This window comes from Indicator indicator, chromosome 25 (genome assembly GCF_027791375.1).
Source record: "Indicator indicator isolate 239-I01 chromosome 25, UM_Iind_1.1, whole genome shotgun sequence".
NCBI lineage: Eukaryota > Metazoa > Chordata > Aves > Piciformes > Indicatoridae > Indicator > Indicator indicator.
In genome coordinates, this window is record NC_072034.1 from 16,137,485 (window position 1) to 16,157,149 (window position 19,665).

General features: G+C 50.4%; 1 protein-coding gene across 6 annotated transcripts in view; it reads left to right on the forward strand.

Annotated features, from left to right (window-relative positions):
• Nucleotides 1-5,076: 5,076 nt before the first annotated feature.
• Nucleotides 5,077-19,665, forward strand: part of MAPK10 (mitogen-activated protein kinase 10) — a 59,198-nt gene continuing 44,609 nt past the window's right edge. For 3 of the 6 annotated variants that reach the window (XM_054392390.1, XM_054392391.1, XM_054392392.1), the window contains exons 1-2: nucleotides 5,077-5,142; nucleotides 11,532-11,701. In XM_054392390.1, the coding sequence (XP_054248365.1) occupies nucleotides 5,077-5,142; nucleotides 11,532-11,701 (236 nt within the window). Of the gene's footprint in view, nucleotides 5,147-11,463; nucleotides 11,702-19,665 lie in introns of those variants that run through there. The other 3 variants (XM_054392393.1, XM_054392394.1, XM_054392389.1) reach the window with 2 other exon arrangements.

The window sequence follows — 19,665 nt, forward strand, 5'->3', positions numbered from 1 at the left end:
GAATCAGGAAATTGTCAGGGTTGGAAAGGATCTCAGCCAGTCCCAACCCCCTGCCATGGGCAGGGACACCTCACACCACAGCAGGTTGCTCACAGCCACATCCAGCCTGGCTGCAAAAACCTCCAGGGATGAGGCTTCCACCACCTCCCTGGACAACCTCTGCCAGGCTCTCACCACCCTCCTGCCCAACAACTTCTTCCTCACATCCAATCTCAAGCTCCCCACTTCTACTTTTGCTCCATTCCTCCCAGTCCTATCATTCCCTAACACCCTCCAAAGTTCCTCCCCAGCTTTCTTGGAGCCCCCTTCAGATCCTGGAAGGCCACCAGAAGGTCTCCTGGGAGCCTTCTCTGCTGGTAAATCCTGGGGACTTGTGGTGGTCACATTCCTCTTCTCCTTTTTTATTTCTTTTCTCCCCTTCCAGCTCAAAGCAGGCTTCTTGCAAATGCAGTTTCCATCCTGTCAGCAGTGGCAGCTGCTCTGTGCTCTGCTGACTCTGCATGTCTTTGAGAAGTTGTGCTTCAGAGAGGCTCTTCCCTCCCCACTCGTGGAAGGGCTCCTGCTGTGGAGCTGCTGCAGCATGTGAGCCATTCTATTTTTATCTTCAGGGGAATGCAGCCAGGACAGGGCACTGAGAGATGGTGGAAGTGGGAAGGTCTTGCAGTGGCTGCTTTAATTCACCTTCCTAATTGAGAAGTGGAGCTGTCCAGCTTGCTTGGAGCTTCTGAAACACCCAGTTGATGAGTGCTGGTACACTGAATTTCATCTCTACAACATCTCTCTGAACACACAGGCTGATAACTGCAGTCCTGCTTGCCAGCAGGAGAAAGATTTTCACTTCAGAGAATCACAGAAGCACTCAGGTTGGAACAGCCCCTCAGGATCCCCAAGTCCAACCATTGACCCTGCTCTACAAGGGTCACCCCTAAACCATAGCCCCAAGCACCACAGCCAAACCACCTGCAAACATCTCCCGGGGGGCATTCAGCAGAGTGTGGGCAGCAGAGCCAGGGAGGTTCTCCTCCCCCTCTGCTCTGCCCTGCTCAGACCTCCCCTGGAATATTGCATCCAGTGCTGGGCTCCCCAGCTCAGGAGGGATCTACAGGGATCTGCTGGAGAGAGGCCAAGGGAGGGCTGCAAGGATGCTGAAGGGCCTGGAGCACTGCCTGGGGAGGAGAGGCTGAGAGCCCTGGGGGTGGTTAGTGTGGAGAGGAGAAGGCTGAGAGGGATCTGCTCAATGTCTCTCAAGAGCTGAGGGCTGGGGGGCAGGAAGGAAGGGACAGGGACAGCCTCTGCTCACTGTGCCCTGGGCTAGGCCAAGGGGCAAGGGATGGAAACTGCAGCACAGGAGGTTCCAGCTCAGCAAGAGGAGGAACTTCTGCACTGGGAGGGTGCCAGAGCCCTGGAGCAGGCTGCCCAGAGAGGTTGTGGAGTCTCCTTCTCTGGAGCCTTTGCAGCCCTGTCTGGATGTGTTCCTGTGTGCCCTGTGCTGCATTCTCTGGTCCTGCTCTGGCAGGGGCTTGGACTGGAAGATCTCCAGAGGTCCCTTCCAACTCCTAACATCCTGTGAGCCTCTGCTCCTATGATAAAGAGAAGTGGTCCCAACACTGTGCCCTGAGGAACACCACTTGTGACTGGCCACCAGCTGGATTTACATGTCCAAATCACCCTAGCAAACTGCCCTTCAAAGAGCAGCCCTTCAGCCTTACCAATTTCTCTAGAAGCTAATTTATTCCCCCTCTTCCCTCCCATCTCATTTAGAGCACTGCAACCAGAGAGCATTTCCAGGAGCAGCTTCCATGAGACCCACTGCTTGGCAAAGAAGCTTTGAGAGCTGAGAAAGAGGCTAAATAGGAAGGGAAATGTGCAAGTGGATTAATAATAGATAAAGAGAGTTGCTTCTGCTGAGCAAGTGCTTCTCTGTTGTGTCTCTGCTCTCCTTTTAATTACTCTGGCAGCAACTGGGGAAATCAATGGTGTGAGCAGGGTGATTAATAAGGTTGCATCCCAGCAGAAGCAGATCACCTTCCACTGGGATGGGAAGTGATGGGATGTAAAAAAATAAATTTAAAAAAAAATAAAAAATCACCAGAATCCTGCAAGCAGCTCTGAAGCTGAAGAGCTGGAAGAGTAATTGGCCATTGGGATGTGCTGGAGTCACCATCCCTGGAGGTGTTCAAAACAAGCTTGGATGTGGCCCTTGGAGCCATGGTTTAGTTGTCAGGAGGTGTTAGGTAATAGGTTGGGCTTGATGATCAATGAGGTCTTTTCCAACCTGGGTGTTGATGAAGGAGGCTCTTTGTCAGCAGCTTCTTGCTTTATAGCTGCTTGATGTCATGACACAACCATCTCAGCATCAGGCCACTCCTTCATTTGCTTTCCACCAGCCCTCCTTCAGTGCCTGTGGTGATGTGGAATCAGCTGGCACCAGGGGAGGTAGTTCTGTGGTGTGAATGTTTTCTGCCTGAGGAAGTCAGCAGTTGCAGCCACATGTGTTTACTTACACTGAAGGAGGGAATGCACAGGAATTCTGTCTTGCCTTGAACATCTCCAAGGAAGAGGTCTCAGCAGGTTGCCCAGGGAGGTGGTTGAAGCTCCTTCCCTGGAGTTATTCCAGGTGAGGCTCAACGAGGCCCTGGGCAGCCTGATCTAGCTGAAGATGTCTCTGCTGGCTGCAGGGGGGGTTGGACTGGATGAGCTTTGGAGCTCCCTTCCAACCCAGACCATTCTGTGACTCTGTGATTCTAGGATTCTGTGATTCTAGGATTCTGTGATTCTGTGATTGATTCTGTGGTTCTATGATTGTAGGATTTAGGATTCCATGATTCTGTGATTCTAGGATTCTGTGACTCTAGGATTTAGGATTCCATGATTCTGTGATTCTAGGATTCTATGGTTTTGTGATTCTCTGATTCTAGGATTCTGTGAATGATTCTGTGATTCTGTGATTCTAGGATTTAGGATTCCATGATTCTGTGATTCCATGATTCTGTGATTCTAGGATTCTGTGATTCTAGGATTCTGTGAATGATTCTGTGGTTCTAGGATTATAGGATTTAGGATTCCATGATTCTGTGATTCTAGGATTCTGTGAATGATTCTGTGGTTCTAGGATTATAGGATTTAGGATTCCATGATTCTGTGATTCTAGGATTCTATGGTTTTGTGATTCTCTGATTCTAGGATTCTGTGAATGATTCTGTGGTTCTATTATTCTAGGATTTAGGATTCCATGATCCTGTGATTCTAAGATTCTATGGTTTTGTGAATCTCTGATTCTAGGATTCTGTGAATGATTCTGTGGTTCTATTATTCTAGGATTTAGGATTACATGATTCTGTGATTCTAAGATTCTAGAATTCCATGATTCTGTGATTCTATGACTCTAGGATTCCATGATTCTGTGATTCTGTGATTCTAGGATTCCATGATTCTGTGATTCTAGGATTTAGGCTTCCATGATTCTGTGATTCTAGGATTCTGTGACTCTGTGATTCTAGGATTTAGGCTTCCATGATTCTGTGATACTAGGATTTAGGCTTACATGATTCTGTGATTCTATGATTCTAGGTGTCTAGGATTCTATGATTCTGTGATTCTAGGATTCTAGGATTTAGGATTCCATGTTTCTGTGATTCTAGGATTCTGTGATTCTAGGATTTAGGATTCCATGATTCTGTGATTCTAGGACTCTGTGATTCTAGGATTCCGTGAATGATTCTGTGGTTCTTTGATTCTAGGACTTAGGATTCCATGATTCTGTGATTCTAGGATTCTAGGACTCTAGTACTCTAGGATTCTAGGATTCTGTGATTCTGTGAATGGTTCTGTGGTTCTATGATTATAGGATTTAGGATTCCATGACTCTGTGATTCTAGGATTCTATGGTTCTGTGATTCTAGGATTCTAGGACTCCATGGTTCTGTGATTCTAGGATTTAGGCTTCCATGATTCTGTGATTCTATGACTCTAGGATTCCATGATTCTGTGATTCTAGGATTTAGGCTTCCATGATTCTGTGATTCTAGGATTCTGTAATTCTAGGATTCTAGGATTCTGTGAATGATTCTGTGGTTCTATGATTCCAGAACATAGGATTCCATGATTCTGTAACTCAATGATTCTATGATTCTGTGATTATATGGATCTATTATTCTAGGATTCTGTAATTCCTTGATTCTAAGATTTAGAATTTCACAATTCTGTGAATCAATAATTCTAGGATTCTGTGATTCTATGGTCCCATTATTCTCTGATTCTGTGATTCTCTGATTCTCTAATTCTGTGATTCTATGATTCCATTATTCTCCGATTCTGTGATTCTGTGATTCTCTGGTTCCATTATTCTCTGATTCTGTGATTCTATGATTCTATGATTCCATAATTCTCTGATTCTGTGATTCTCAGATTCTCTAATTCTGTGATTCTATGATTCCATAATTCTCTGATTCTGTGATTCTATGGTTCCATTATTCTCTGATTCTGTGATTCTCAGATTCTAGGATTCTGTGATTCTATGGTTCCGTTCTTGGATTCTCAGATTCTCTGATTCTGTAATTCTCTGATTCTCTGGTTCTATTCTACCTGCTAAAATGTGCACTACACAAACCATGAGCTCAAGTCTGTTCTGCCCTGGGTCCCTCAGACCTCTGTGCTGCAGTGTGGTGCTCACTAGAAGTTAGTTGGAGCAGATGATCTCTGAGGTCCCCTCCAACTTGAACCACTCTATGCTTTCTCCTATGATCCAGGGTTTGTCCTCCTGTATTAAGCATTGCTGAGGCCACACCTTGAGTGCTGGGGTCAGTTTTGGGGCCCTCACTCCAGGAAAGACATTGAGAGGCTGGAGCAGGTCCAGGGAAGGGCAAGAAAGGTGGGGAAGGGTCTTGGAGAACAGGGCTGGGGAGGAGCAGCTGAGGGAATCGTTCAGCCCGGAGAAGAGGAGGAGGAGGGGAGACCTCATTGCTCTCTGCAGCTCCCTGAAAGGAGGTTGGAGTGAGGTGGGGGTCAGCCCAAGCTGACCTTCTGTGCTTGAGTTTGGGTTGATAACCCAAATCAATTCTTTGCTTGCAGGTATTTATGAGCCGCCATTTCTTCTATTATTGTGGTGAACCTACCCTGGATGTGAAGATTGCCTTTTGTCAGGTGTGTGTTCCTTACAGGTAAAACAAGGTACAGTATGCATTTGTACTTCATTTCTGTAGCCCCATCCCATAGTAGGACAAAGAGCAGGAGCAGAAATTCAGCAGCCTCTCCCACGAGCAAATTGTGATAAGCTGGCAGCAAATAGAACAAACCAGGAGGCAGCACCACAAAAATGCCTTTTCTAAGTGCTTTGGAGTTCAGTTTCTGGTTTGTTCTTAATGGTTTTCATTTTGCTTAATTAAAATGCCAGTTAATCTGCTGAGATTATTATCTTCTTTTTTAAGGAAATATATTGGCTTAGTTTGCAATCAGAAATAGAATCACAGAATGGTTTAGAATTGGAAGGGATCTTAAAGGTCATCCAGTGCCACCCCCCTGCCATGTGCAGGGACACCTCCCACCAGCACAGCTTGCTCAGGGCCTCATCCAGCCTGGCCTTCAACACCTCCAGGCAGGAGGCAGCCACAGCCTCCCTGGGCAACCTGTGCCAGTCTCTCCCCACCCTCACTTGAAACAATTTCCTCCTCATCTCCACTCTCACTCTCCCCTCTCCCAGCTCAAAGCCATTGTCCCTCAGCCTGGCACTCCCAGCCCTTGGCAGAAGTCCCTCCCCAGCTCTCCTGGAGCCCCTTCAGGTACTGCAAGGCTGCTCTGAGGTCTCCCTGGAGCCTTCTCTTCTCCAGGCTGAACAGCCCCAACTCTCCCAGCCTGGCCCCACAGGAGAAGTTCTGCAGCCCTGTGATCATCTTAGTGGTCTCCTCTGGAGCCTCTCCAGCAGCTCCAGGTCCTTCTTGTGCTGGGGGCCCCAGAGCTGGAGGCAGTGCTGCAGGTGGGGTCTGAGCAGAGCAGAGCAGAGGGCAGAATCCCCTCCCTGTGCTGCTGCTCTCCCTGCTCTGGATGCAGCTCAGCACACAGCTGGCTCTGGGCTGCCAGGGACCATTGCTGGCTCCTGGGCAGTTTCTCACCACCTGACACCCCCAAGGCCTTCTCCTGCAGGCTGCTCTGCAGCCACTCCTCACCCAGCCTGGATTTGTGCCTGACTCAGGTGCAGGACCTTGCACTTGGCCTTGTTGAGCTCCATGAGGTCTCCTTGGGCTCAGCTCTGCAGCCTGCCCAAGTCCATGTGCATAACATTTTGCGCAGTCAGTCTTGCTGCCCTGCTTGCAAGTACAAGTAGGAACCTTCTCAGTATTTCAGTGTAATTCCTGTTTCCTGGGAAGTCCAAAGCAGTTCAAATAAAGTGTCCTGGCACTACATGGTACAAAGAGCAGCTGGCAATCCCCTTTTGGGTGTCCTGTGCTCTTAACGCCCTGCTCCTACCCTCCCTTCACTGCTGGTGATGAGCAGAGTCTCCTTTTCATGTCCTAGTGGTTCGGCTAACTTGCAGTGATCCCATTTCCCTTCCCTCATCTCCATTGCTCCTTCCAATGTTATGCTGCTTTTTCACATCTGGGGCCTCAGACCAAGGTGCTCAATGCACATGAAAGTGTTCCAACTCTTCTCCCTTCTGCTGTGAGCTGGGGGCAGCTGCTGCCATCACTTTCCTCTGTTGTGGACTCAGTTCCACTCTTTGCCACTTGGCTATCTCTGGAGCTGTGTTCCTGTGAGGTGTCTGCAAACTTGTTCTTGGGTGACAGGTTGGACTTGGATGATCCTCGAGGTCTTTTCCAACCTTATTGATTCTCTGATTCTCAAACATCTGCCATAGCTTTCTCACCTGCTCTTACATCTTTCTCCCCTGGATTTTTCCCTACCTTTTCCATGTGGATCACTGATTAAGTGCCAGTCTGTAAAGAAACCTCACTCCCAAGGAATCTTTTGTCTTAAATGTTTCTTGATCAGTCTCCTCACCCTTACCTTCTTTGCCTTGATGACCAGGGCTTGATGCTACCTGGCAGTGTTGGATTCTTCAGGCATCAGTTGTTTAGCTGTGCAGACTCTCACATGTGGAATCACAGAATCATTTTGGTTGGAAAAGACCTTGAAGAACACTGAGTCCACCCATTCTCTGACTCTGCCAAGGCTGGGGCTGAGCCATGGCCCCCAGCACCACAGCTCTGCCTCTTGGAAACACCTCCAGGGATGGGCATTCAACCATCTCCCTGGGCAGCCTCTGCCAGGCTTTGAGAACCCTTTCAGTCAAGAAGCTTCCTCTAATATCCAACCTAAACCTCTCCTGTGGCAACTTGAGGTCATTTCCTCTCATCCTTGTTATTAGGGAGAAGAGCCCAACCCCCACCTTGCTCCAACCTCCTCTCAGGGAGCTGGAGAGAGCAATGATGTCTCCCCTCAGATTAAACACCCCCAGCTCCCTCAGCTGCTCCTCCCCAGCCCTCTTCTCCACACCCTTCCCCACCTTTCTTGCCCTTCTCAGGCCCTGCTCCAGCTCTTCAATGTCTTTCCTGTAGTGAGGGACCCCAAAACTGAATTCCAGAGAGGGCACAGCCACAGCCTCCCTGGGCAACTTGTGCCAGTGTCTCCCCACCCTCACTCTCAAGAATTCCTTCCTCATCTCCAGTTTAAATCTCCCCAGATCATCCAGTCCAACCAGCAACCCAACCCCACCATGGTCACTAAACCATGGCCCCAAGTGCCATGGCCACAGGTTTCTTGAACACCTCCAGGGATGGGGACTCCACTACCCCCCAGGGCAGCCTCTCCCAATCCCTGACCACTCTTGCAGCAAAGAATTTTTTCCTCCTCTCCAGCCTCAAGCCATTACCTCTTCTTCTACCATCTGATTCTGGAGAGAATAGCCCAGCTCCCACTTGGCTGCAGCCTCCTCCCAGGGAGCTGCAGAGAGCAATGAGGTCTCCCTGAGCTCAGCCTCCTCTTCTCCACACCAAACACCCCCAGCTCCCTCAGCTGCTCCTCCCCAGCCCTCTTCTCCACACCCTTCCCCACCTTTCTTGCCCTTCCCTGGCCCTGCTCCAGCTCCTCAATGTTTTTCCTGGGGTGAGGCACCCCAAAACTGAACTCAGTATTTGAAGCGCAGCCTCCCCAGTGCTGAGTCCAGGGGCACAATCCCTTCCCCACCCCTTCTACCTCAGATTTATTCAGGAATCATGGAACCATAGACTCAGTCTGGGCTGGAAGGGACCACAAGGATCATCTAGTTCCAACCCCCCCTGCCATGAGCAGGAACACCTCACACTAGAACGCCCCTCAGTGATCCACAGAACCTCTTCCATTTGCAGGGAACCTTGGAAACTCTGCTCAAAGCCAGGGTGGCTGCTTGCATGGTTTGCAAAGCCTGCCTTGGGTTGTATTTACACATTGAAGCAGTAGCTACACAACTGGAACCACTCTCAAGCAATTAGAAGTAGTCAAAACTCAGTGAGCATGGGGAAGGCAGGTGCAGAATAGGTAAATTATGCCTTGCTCTGTGGGGTTTTTTGTTGTTGTTGTTGGTTGGTTGGTTTTTTTTTTTTTTGGTAGAGACCAGAGGAAAAGAAATAAAGGGCAGCCCTGCTGCTCCCTCTGTAATCAGAACTAGGTGAGAGGCAGTTCTGGAGCTGCTGGGCGGGGAGGGGGGGTTGGTGGTCTTTCAGATAGGGAAGGTTAAAGAGAAGCTGTGTGCTTGAACAAAACCCAGCAGAAAATCCCAACCAACACTTAAAGAATCATAGAATGGTTCAGGCTGGAAGGGAGCTCCAAAGCTCATCCAGAATCAGAGAATCACAGAATCAGAGAATGGTTCAGGCTGGAAGGCAGCTCCAAAGCTCCTCCAGGCCAACCCCCTGCACTCAGCAGGGACATCCTCCACTAGATCAGGTTGCCCACAGCCCTCTCCAGCCTCACCTGGAAGATCTCCAGCCATGGAGCCTCAACCACCTCCCTGGGCAACCTCTTGCAGTGTTGCAGCAGCCTCATAGTGAAGAACTTCTTCCTGATACCTAATCTCAATCTGCTCTGCTCTGGTTTGAAGCCATTGCCCCTGGTCCTGTCACTGTGCTCTATACAAATCTCTTTGTCCAGCTCAAAACATCTTCCCTTTTGCCTCCTGCTTCTCTGTGGGCACTGTGCCAACTGCAGGCTAGGACTCAGCCTTTTAGTCTTCCTTCTAATTCTTTTCCTTGCCAATATCTTCATATTCGGAGCAACTCAGCTTGTTCCAGGAGCTTTGAGGGGTAACCTCCTTAAAAGCTGATGTGCTCCTGTGGGTAGTTCTGTGTGCAGAGAGGGAAAGGCTGCTCACACTGAGGGGAAGCTCAGCTGGTGCCTGCTAAGAGACATGGTGACAGCTCTCATTCTCTTGGAAATGCAAAGGAGAGCAGTTTAGCTCAAGCTGCCAGGAGCAGAGTCTGTATTTATAGCTCCTGAGGTGTGTGGCATCCTGAGCTGCAAGCAGCTGTGGTCATGGAGGCTCAGGAGTGACAGAAGGAATGGTGCTCAGAAGCAGAATTCAGCCAGGGGAATGTAATAAATACAGTTCTTTTATGGGGGAGAAAGCACAGATCCAGGCTAGGTGAGGAGAGGCTGCAGAGCAGCCTGCAGGAGAAGGCCTTGGGGGTGTCAGGTGGTGAGAAACTGCCCAGGAGCCAGCAATGGTCCCTGGCAGCCCAGAGCCAGCTGTGTGCTGAGCTGCATCCAGAGCAGGGAGAGCAGCAGCACAGGGAGGGGATTCTGCCCTCTGCTCTGCTCTGCTCTGCTCTGACCCCACCTGCAGCACTGCCTCCAGCTCTGGGGCCCCCGCACAAGAAGGACCTGGAGCTGCTGGAGAGGCTCCAGAGGAGGCCACAGAGATGATCAGAGGGCTGCAGAACCTCCCCTGTAGGGACAGGTTGAGAGAGTTGGGGCTGTTGAGCCTGGAGAAGAGAAGGCTCCAGGGAGACCTCAGAGCAGCCTTCCAGTACCTGAAGGGGCTCCAGGAGAGCTGGGGAGGGACTTTGGACAAGGGCTGGGAGTGCCAGGATGAGGGACAATGGCTTTGAGCTGGGAGAGGGGAGAGTGAGAGTGGAGATGAGGAAGGAATTGTTTCAAGTGAGGGTGGGGAGAGACTGGCACAGGTTGCCCAGGGAGGCTGTGGCTGCCTCCTGCCTGGAGGTGTTCAGGGCCAGGCTGGATGAGGCCCTGAGCAAGCTGTGCTGGTGGGAGGTGTCCCTGCCCATGGCAGGGGGTTGGAACTGGATGAGCTTTGAGGTCCCTTCCAAGCCAAAGTGTGTCAGTGTCCATCAATCTTTCCCTTTCTGCATTTGAAACAGAACAAGCAAGCCCTGCCCTGTGCCAGACCAATGAGTCAGTGTAATGCTTCTGATTCCTCTTTTGAAATGAGATTTCTTTTTTTCCCATGTGAATGAACAGCTCTGTTTATTAAAATAGTTACAAGTGTCTCAAGGAGGTGGTCAGCATTAAGCCAAGCTGTGCAGGGACAATGAGATAATGCCCTGTTTATTTCACAACTCAGATGGAGATGTCCTCAAGGTCTTTAAAGAGCAAGTTTTGGTGCCCACCTGAGTAGACTTATTTGGTCTGTCTGACCCCTGATGAAAAGCCAAAGTCCTGTGTCTCTCATCCCTCTTCTACACTGAGGGAAGTCCTCTCATGTTAAAATAAGAGAGAGCTGTTGGGCCACAAAACTGATCAGGGGGTTGGAGCAGCTCTGCCATGGGGACAGACTGAGGGAGCTGGGGGTGTTCAGCCTGCAGAAGAGAAGGCTCCAGGGAGACCTCAGAGCAGCCTGCCAGTACCTGAAGGGGGCTGCACAAAGGATGGAGAGAGACTGTTTGCAAAGCCCTGCAGGGACAGGACCAGGGGCAATGGCTTCAAACTAGAGAAGAGCAGATTGAGATTTGATGTGAGGAACAGGTTCTTTACTATGAGTCTGCTGGAACACTGCAAGAGGTTGGTCAGGGAGGTGGTTGACGCTCCATCCCTGGACATCTTCCAGGTGAGGCTGGACAGAGCTCTGGGCAACCTGATCTAGTGGAGGATGTCACTGCTGAGTACAGAAGGGTTGGACTGGATGAGCTTTGGAGCTCCCTTCCAACCCAGACCATTCTCTGATTCTATTGCAACAGAAATGAGGGCAGAATCAGCATGAGCCCCACACACCAGTAGCCCAAAGCAGGAGCCCCAGCACGCAGAGAGCAGAGGAGGAACTGTGCCACAAAGAGCAGCTGGAGAGCTCAGCAGCTTGCTTTAATCAGTGGCTTTTTGTGGTTGACTTCCTGGGTGAAGGAGGGTTTGGTACACAGCCTTTGAGAGCATCTCTGGGAATTTGTGTAGAGCTGTGCTGCTGCTGAGCCCAAAATAACAAAAATTCATGATGGGAAACCAGGCTGTTTGGCTGTTTTATCACTCTTCTGCTGTTTCCACCAGCTTTCCTTTCTGTATTTCTAACTCTCCCTCCCTACCCCCTTCCCTCTTCCCCTTCTTCTGCACCACAGGGATTTGGGAAACAAGTGGATGTGTCATACCTTGCCAAACATTACAACATGAGCAAAAGCAAAGTGGACAACCAGTTCTACAGTGTGGAAGTAGGTGACTCGACCTTCACAGTCCTCAAACGCTACCAGAACTTGAAACCTATTGGCTCTGGGGCTCAGGGAATTGTTTGGTAAGTCTCAGCCTTTTCTCTGGTGCTTGGGAAGAGGGTTAGCCCTTATTTTGGGGCACTTTGGTGTGGTTTAAGCTTTTCCCAAAAGCCCAAATGGAACAGATTTAAATTGCCTTCACTCTCCCTTTGTTTCCCCCCATCCCCCACCCCAGGAGGAAATTAGGTAGGAAGAGAGGTAAAGAAAAAAATCATGAAAGAAAGAGTCTGGAATCGAGTTGGACGTGAAAAGTTAAGTTTAATAAAATATAAAAGGCATTGGAGTAGAAGGGAAGTTACATTGGAGTAAAAGAAATCATGAAAGAAAGAGTGGAATTGAGTTGGAAGTGAAAAGTTAAGTTGAACAAAATATAAAAGGTATTGGAGTAAAAGGGAAGTTACATTGGAGTAAAAAAAATGAGAGTCTGGAATTGAGTTGGAAGTTAAAAGTTAAGTTTAATAAAATATAAAAGGCATTGGAGTAAAAGGGAAGTTAGATTGGAGTAAAAAAAAATCATGAAAGAGTCTGGAATTGAGTTGGAAGTGAAAAGTTAAGTTTAATAAAATATAAAAGGTTTTGGAGTAAAAGGGAAATTATATTGGAGTAAAAAAAATCCTGAAATGAAGAGTCTGGAATTGAGTTGGAAGTGAAAAGTTAAGTTGAACAAAATATAAAAGGCATTAGAGTAGAAGGGAAGTTACAAAGTTAGAAGGGGAAAAAAAGGTAAATAAAAATATATACAAACCCAGGCAGGCAACAGACATCCCCAGGGATGGGTGTTGGGCCCCATCCTGTTCTATTTCTTTTTTGATGATCTGGACCAGGGGATTGAGTCCATCATCAGTGAGTTTGCAGATGGCACCAAGCTGGGAGCAGTTGTTGATCTGTTAGAGGGTAGGAGGCTCTGCAGAGGGACCTTGCCAGGCTGGACAGATGGGCAGAGTCCAAGGGCATGAGGTTTAGCACAGCTAAGTGCCAGGCTCTGCACTTTGGCCACACCAACCCCAGGCAGTGCTCCAGGCTGGGGACAGAGTGGCTGAGAGCAGCCAGGCAGAGAGGGACCTGGGGGTGCAGGTTGGCAGCAGCTGAACAGGAGCCAGCAGTGTGCCCAGGGGGACAAGAAGGCCAATGGCATCCTGGCCTGCATCAGGAACAGTGTGGCCAGCAGGAGCAGGGAACTCATCCTGCCCTGTGCTCAGCACTGCTCAGGCCACACCTGGAGTGCTGTGTCCAGTTCTGGGCTCCTCAGGTTAAGAAAGATGCTGAGATGCTGGAAGGTGTCCAGAGAAGGGCAACAAGGCTGGGGAGGGGTCTGGGGCACAGCACTGTGAGGAGAGGCTGAGGGAGCTGGGGGTGTTCAGCCTGGAGAAGAGGAGGCTCAGGGCAGACCTCATTGCTCTCTACAACTACCTGCAGGGAGGTTGTAGCCAGGTGGGGGTTGGGCTCTGCTCCCAGGCAAGCAGTGACAGAAGCAGAGGACACAGTCTCAAGCTGTGCCAGGGTTTAGGCTGGAGGTGAGGATGAAGTTCTTCCCAGACAGAGAGATTGCCCTTGGGATGTGCTGCCCAGGGAGGTGGTGGAGTCATCATCCCTGGAGGTGTTCAAGAAGAGCCTGGATGAGGCACCCAGTGCCATGGTCTGGTTGATTAGTTAGGATTAGGTGGTAGGTTGGACTTGATGGGCTTGGAGGTCTCTTCCAACATGGTCGATTCTGTGATTCTGTGGTCCTGAGGCAGAAGGATCCTAGAGGTTCACTGATAGATTCTGTTGCTGGTGGGAGTGATAGCACTGGAGCTGGCTTCTCCATGCTGCCAAAGGGAACTAGCAAGAGAGCAGGAGGAAGATCTGATCCTCACTGACAAGTGTGAGCACTGTTTCCAGGGACAGTGCAAATCCTAACCCAAGCAAGCCCTGCAATTGCAGTCTTTGTGCAGTAAAAGGCACAGAGAACATTACAGAGAGTTGTCACATCCCATAGTCTCCTGGAGTGCTTGGAGTGGAAGCCTCTGGAACTGAGGTAGCTGCTGATGTTTGCTTCTTTAAAGAGACCTTGCAGGGATGTGAAGAATGCAAACAGAAGGCACAAGTGCAGCACCTTTAGGAAATAATAGAGAATTCAAAACTCTTCTGTTCAGAGGTTGTGACATCCTGGTTGGCTTTTGCCTCTGCATTTTTAGAGATGGCTGGGGCTGAGCCATGGCCCTCAGCACCACACCTCTGCCTCTTGGAAACACCTTCAGGGCTGGGCATTCAACCACCTCCCTGGACAGCCTGGGCCAGGCTTTGAGAATCTTTTCAAGGAAGATGTTTCTTCTAAAATCCGACCTAACCCTTCCTTGGCACAACTTCAGGTCTATCACCTGAGACTAGGGAGAAGCCTCACTGCAGGCTCCTCTCAAGGAGAGTTGGGGCTGTTCAGCCTGGAGAAGAGAAGGCTCCAGGGAGACCTCAGAGCAGCCTTCCAGGACCTGAAGGGGCTCCAGGAGAGCTGGGGAGGGACTTTGGACAAGGGCTGGGAGTGCCAGGCTGAGGGACAATGGCTTTGAGCTGGGAGAGGGGAGAGTGAGAGTGGAGATGAGGAAGAAATTGTTTCAAGTGAGGGTGGGGAGAGACTGGCACAGGTTGCCCAGGGAGGCTGTGGCTGTCCCCTCCCTGGAGGTGTTGAGGGCCAGGCTGGATGAGGCCCTGAGCAAGCTGTGCTGGTGGGAGGTGTCCCTGCCCATGGCAGAGGGATTGGAGCTGGATGAGCTTTGAGATCCCTTCCAACCCAAACCATTCTATGATTTTTCCCAGTTTCATTTGGCATCTGGATCACCAGCACATGAACTTGAAGGTCCTGAGACAATGCCAGTGGGAAGAGCAAAGGTTGAGTTTCTCTGAGCTGCAGACTCTTGAGTGAAGCTGGTCAGGTGTGGCTTCCTCAAGGTGATGCTGTGAGAATTTGGGTAGTAATGCTCAGAGAATTTGGGTAGTAATGCTCAGAGACAGCCTGGTTGGAGAAGGGGTGGGAGGAGGAGGCAATGTCTAGCAGTGCTCCTGCTGATGACTCAGGTTGGATGTGGAGGAAGCTGCTGTAGGGTGCCAGAGAGCAGCTGCCACATGTCTGAAAGGGGAGAGAAGTTAATTGTCTTTAAGAAGAAGCAGCTCTGTTTCATGGCTGCTTTGCAACTTACCACTCCTTCTACCTGCTACTAATATCTTCATTATAACTGGGAAAGAAGCAAGAATCAGAGAATCAGGGAATCAGAGAATCAGACAAGCATAGAATCATAAAATCAGGGAATCAGAAAATCAGAGAATCAGGGAATCAGAGAATCAGGGAATCAGAGAATCAGGGAATCAGAGAATCAGAGAATCAGGGAATCAGAGAATCGGAATCATAGAATCAGAGAATCAGGGAATCAGAGAATCAGAGAATCACAGAATCAGGGAATCAGAGAATCGGAATCATAGAATCAGAGAATCAGGGACTCAGGGAATCAGAGAATCGCAGAATCAGAGAATCAGAATCACAGAATCAGAGACTCAAGGAATCAGAGAGTCAGGTAATCAGAGAGTCAGGGAATCGGACTCAGGGAATCAGGGAATCAGAGAGTCAGGTAATCAGAGAGTCAGGGAATCGGACTCAGGGAATCAGGGAATCAGACAATCAGACAATCATAGAATCTCAGAATCGGAGAATCAGGGACTCAGGGAATCAGAGACTCAGGGAATCAGAGAATCCCAGAATCCTAGAATCAGAGAATCACAGAATGGTCTGGGTTGGAAGGGAGCTCCAAAGCTCATCCAGGCCAACCCCCTGCACTCAGCAGGGACATCCTCCACTAGATCAGGTTGCCCACAGCCCTCTCCAGCCTCACCTGGAATATCTCCAGGGGGACTCAACCACCTCCCTGGGCAACCTGTTGCAGTGTTCCAGCAGCTTCATAGTGAAGAACTTCTTCCTGACATCTAGTCTAAATCTGCCTTTCTCCAACTTAAAGCCATTTCCTCTTGTCCTGTCCCTGCAGGCCCTTGCAAACAGACTTCTCACATCCTTCTTGGAGACCCTTCAGCTGCTGGAAGGCTGCTCTAAGGTCTGCCTGGAGCCTTCTCTTCTCCAGGCTGAACACCCTCAGCTCCCTCAGCCTGTCCTTGTAGCAGAGCTGCTCCAACCCCCTGAGCATCCCCTGAGAGGGGATTTAATAACATTTATAAATGTTTATAAATCTCTGAGGGCTGGAGGTCAAGAGGGAGGGGACAGGCTCTGCTCAGTTGCACCCTGGGCTAGGCCAAGGGGCAAGGGATGGAAACTGCAGCACAGGAGGTTCCAGCTCAGCAGGAGGAGGAACTTCTGCACTGGGAGGGTGCCAGAGCCCTGGAGCAGGCTGCCCAGAGAGGTTGTGGAGTCTCCTTCTCTGGAGCCTTTGCAGCCCTGTCTGGATGTGTTCCTGTGTGCCCTGTGCTGCATTCTCTGGTCCTGCTCTGGCAGGGGCTTGGACTGGAAGATCTCCAGAGGTTCCTTCCAATCTCTAACACCCTGTGAGCCTGTGAATAGTGGTAAAAGCCACAGGAGAGAGCAGCTGCAACCTTTTAGGGATAACCTTTTCACCCTGACCATTTCTCCCCCCCCCCTTCCATGATTACACCATTGACTTTGCTGCCAAGATGTTCTCTAGGGCTGGGATGAATTTTGCTTTTTAAATCACTTGAGAAATGCAGCAGGAAGGGTTGTGAAAGGATGTTTCTTCCTCTGCCAGCTGACAGCTTCTGTTCTGTTTGTCAGGCAGGCCAGCAGGGCTGTTAACTGCTCACTGTGAGGCAGCTATGCAAGAGAGTAGCTCTTTTCTATTTCAGGTTGGAGATCCAAAAATATCAGATCTGCCACCTGGCTGAGGGGTTGGATGTGCTGAGTGCTCAGCTTCTGCCAGGTGCACAGACTCTGCTTGCTGTCTGTGTTTCCTGAGTCTTGGGTTTGCTTCCTGGATGAAGGACAGGGACTTACTGGAGAGGGGACAGCCAAGGGCTGTAAAGATGCTTGAGGGTACTGCAACATCTCTGGTGAGGAAAGGCTATCACAGAATGAGCCAGGCTGGAAGAGACCTCCAAGATTATCCAGTCCAACCAATCATCCAACCCTAACTGATCAACCAGACCATGGCACTGAGTGCCTCATCCAGGCTCTTCTTAAACACCTCCAGGGATGCTGACCCCACCCCCTCCCTGGGCAGCACATCCCAAGGGCAATCTCTCTGTCTGGGAAGATCTTCTTGCTAAGACCAAGCCTAAACCTCCCCCTGCACAGCTTGAGACTGTGTCCTCTTGTTCTGGTGCTGCTTGCCTGGGAGCAGAGCCCAACCCCCACCTGGCTACAACCTCCCTGCAGGTAGTTGTAGAGAGCAATGAGGTCTGCCCTGAGCCTCCTCTTCTCCAGGCTGAACACCCCCAGCTCCCTCAGCCTCTCCTCACAGGGCTGTGCCCCAGACCCCCACTGTGCCCAGACCCCTCCCCACCCTTGTGCCCCAGACCCCTCCCCAGCTTTGTTGCCCTTCTCTGGACACCTTCCAGCATCTCAACATCTCCTGAACTGAGGAGCCCAGAACTGGACACAGCACTCCTCTCCAACCTAACCCTTCCCTGGCACAATTTCAGGCCATTTCCTCTCCTCCTCCCTGGGCAACCTGTGCCAGTCTTTAACCACCATCCTGGGGAAGAACTTCTTCCTAACATCCAATTTTTCCTCCTCTCCAACCTAACCCTCCCCTGGTACAGCTTGAAGCCATTCCCTCTGGTCTTTTCAGTTGTCACTAGGGAGCAGAGCCCAAGCCCCACCTGGTTCCAGCATCATCTCAGGGAGCTGTAGAGAGCAATGAGGTCTCCCCTCAGCCTCCTCTTGTTGAACCTCATACAGTTGAGCCCAGCCCATCCAACCACCCTGTACAGATCCCCTTGCACAGCCTTCCTACCCTCAAACAGGTCCAATCTGGATCTTCCAGTCCAACCATCCTCTAACTGTGCCAAGGCTGGGGCTAAACCATGGCCCTCAGCACCACCTTGCCTCTCTGAAACACCCCCAGGGCCAAGGATTCCAGCACCTCCCTGGGCAGCCTGTGCTAGTTGCTGCTGTTTGTAACAATTCATAGTTGCAGCAAGAGGTAAGAAGAATGTTTGGTGTCCCTTGGCAGTGAAAAAGCTCTCTAAATATAGAAGCCTGGATGCTGAGCTGGCTGACAGTCTCCATTGCACAGCCTGCCCTGGGATGCAGGTGGTGGCTGGGAACTTCCTTTCCTCTTTTGGGCTTCCACTGTGTCCTCCAAGAGCTAATGAAAGTACTTTAATGGAGTAGTGGCTTGGGAGAGGCTAAGCATCTAGAAAAGGATGTGTGGGCCCCATCCAAAGGAACCTGAGATCAAAGACTAGCAGAGATTGCTCTTTGTTGAAGTATTTAGAATCACAGAACTGTCAGGTTTGGAAGGGAGCTCAAGGCTCAGCCAGTCCCAACCCCCTGCCATGGGCAGGGACACCTCACACCACAGCAGGTTGCTCACAGCCACATCCAGCCTGGCTGCAAAAACCTCCAGGGATGAGGGTTTGGTTTGGGGTCTTTTTGTGTTGGAAAAGCTCTCTGAGATCAGCCAGTCCAACCTTCAACCCAACCCCACCATGGCCACCAAACCATGGCCCCAGGTGCCATGGCCACAGGGTTCTGGAACACCTCCAGGGATGGGGACTCCACCACCTCCCTGGGCAGCCTCTGCCAATCCCTGACCACTCTTGCAGCTAAGAAATTTTTCCTCCTCTCCAACCTAACCCTCCCCTGGCACAATTTCAGGCCATTTCCTCTCCTCCTCCCTGGGGAACCTGTGCCAGTCTCTCATCACCCTCCTGGCCAAGAACTTCTTCCTAAAATCCAATCTCAATCTCCCCACTTCTACTTTTGCTCCATCCCCTCCCCAGTCCTATCACTCCCTGACACCCTAAAAAGTCCCTCCCCAGCTTTCTTGGAGCCCCCTTCAGATCGTGGAAGGCCACAAAAGACACTTGGTGTCTACTGAGATAGAACCTTGGACATGAAACCAGGATGGTTTACTTTGCCTTTTGAGATAGGTATAAAAAAAAAGGATGCCTGACCCTTCAGGTGTGTGGTGATAGAGCATTGCTCTCATTCTGCCCTCTGCTCTGCTGTGCTCAGACCCCACCTGCAGCACTGCCTCCAGTTCTAGGGTCCCCAGCACAAGAAGGACCTGGAGCTGGTGGAAAGCATCCAATGGAGGCTATGAAGATGATCAGAGGGCTGCAGAACCTCCCCTGTGGGGACAGGCTGGGAGAGTTGGGGCTGTTCAGCCTGGAGAAGAGAAGGCTGCAGGGAGACCTCAGAGCAGCCTTGCAGTACCTGAAGGGGCTCCAGGAGAGCTGGGGAGGGACTTTGGACAAGGGCTGGGAGGGACAGGCTGAGGGACAATGGCTTTGAGCTGGGAGAGGGGAGATTGAGAGTGGAGAGGAGGAAGAGATTGTTTCAAGTGAGGGTGGGGAGAGACTGGCACAGGTTGCCCAGGGAGGCTGTGGCTGCCTCCTGCCTGGAGGTGTTGAGGGCCAGGCTGGATGAGGCCCTGAGCAAGCTGTGCTGGTGGGAGGTGTCCCTGCCCATGGCAGGGGGTTGGAACTGGATGAGCTTTAAGTTCCCTTCCAACCCAGCCCGTTCTATCAATCTATGAATCATTACAAGCCTGACCTGGGACACAAGGTTAGTGGTGAATGATGATCTGGGTTGGTGTAAATCAGCCTAGACTGAGTTTCATCTATTTCCCTTTCTCTCTCTTTCCCTTTTCCCTGCTGAAGTCAGCAAAGCTGTAATTGCACACAGCTCTTTGTAGCCAGGAAGTTGCCTTTGCAGCTGGCTGAAATTCATCATCCTTGCTCCATAGCTTTGTTCCAAATGATTTACAGTTCAAAGGAGGCAAATTTTTTTTGACACTAACTGCCAGAGGTGGCCATCAAGAGAATTGAT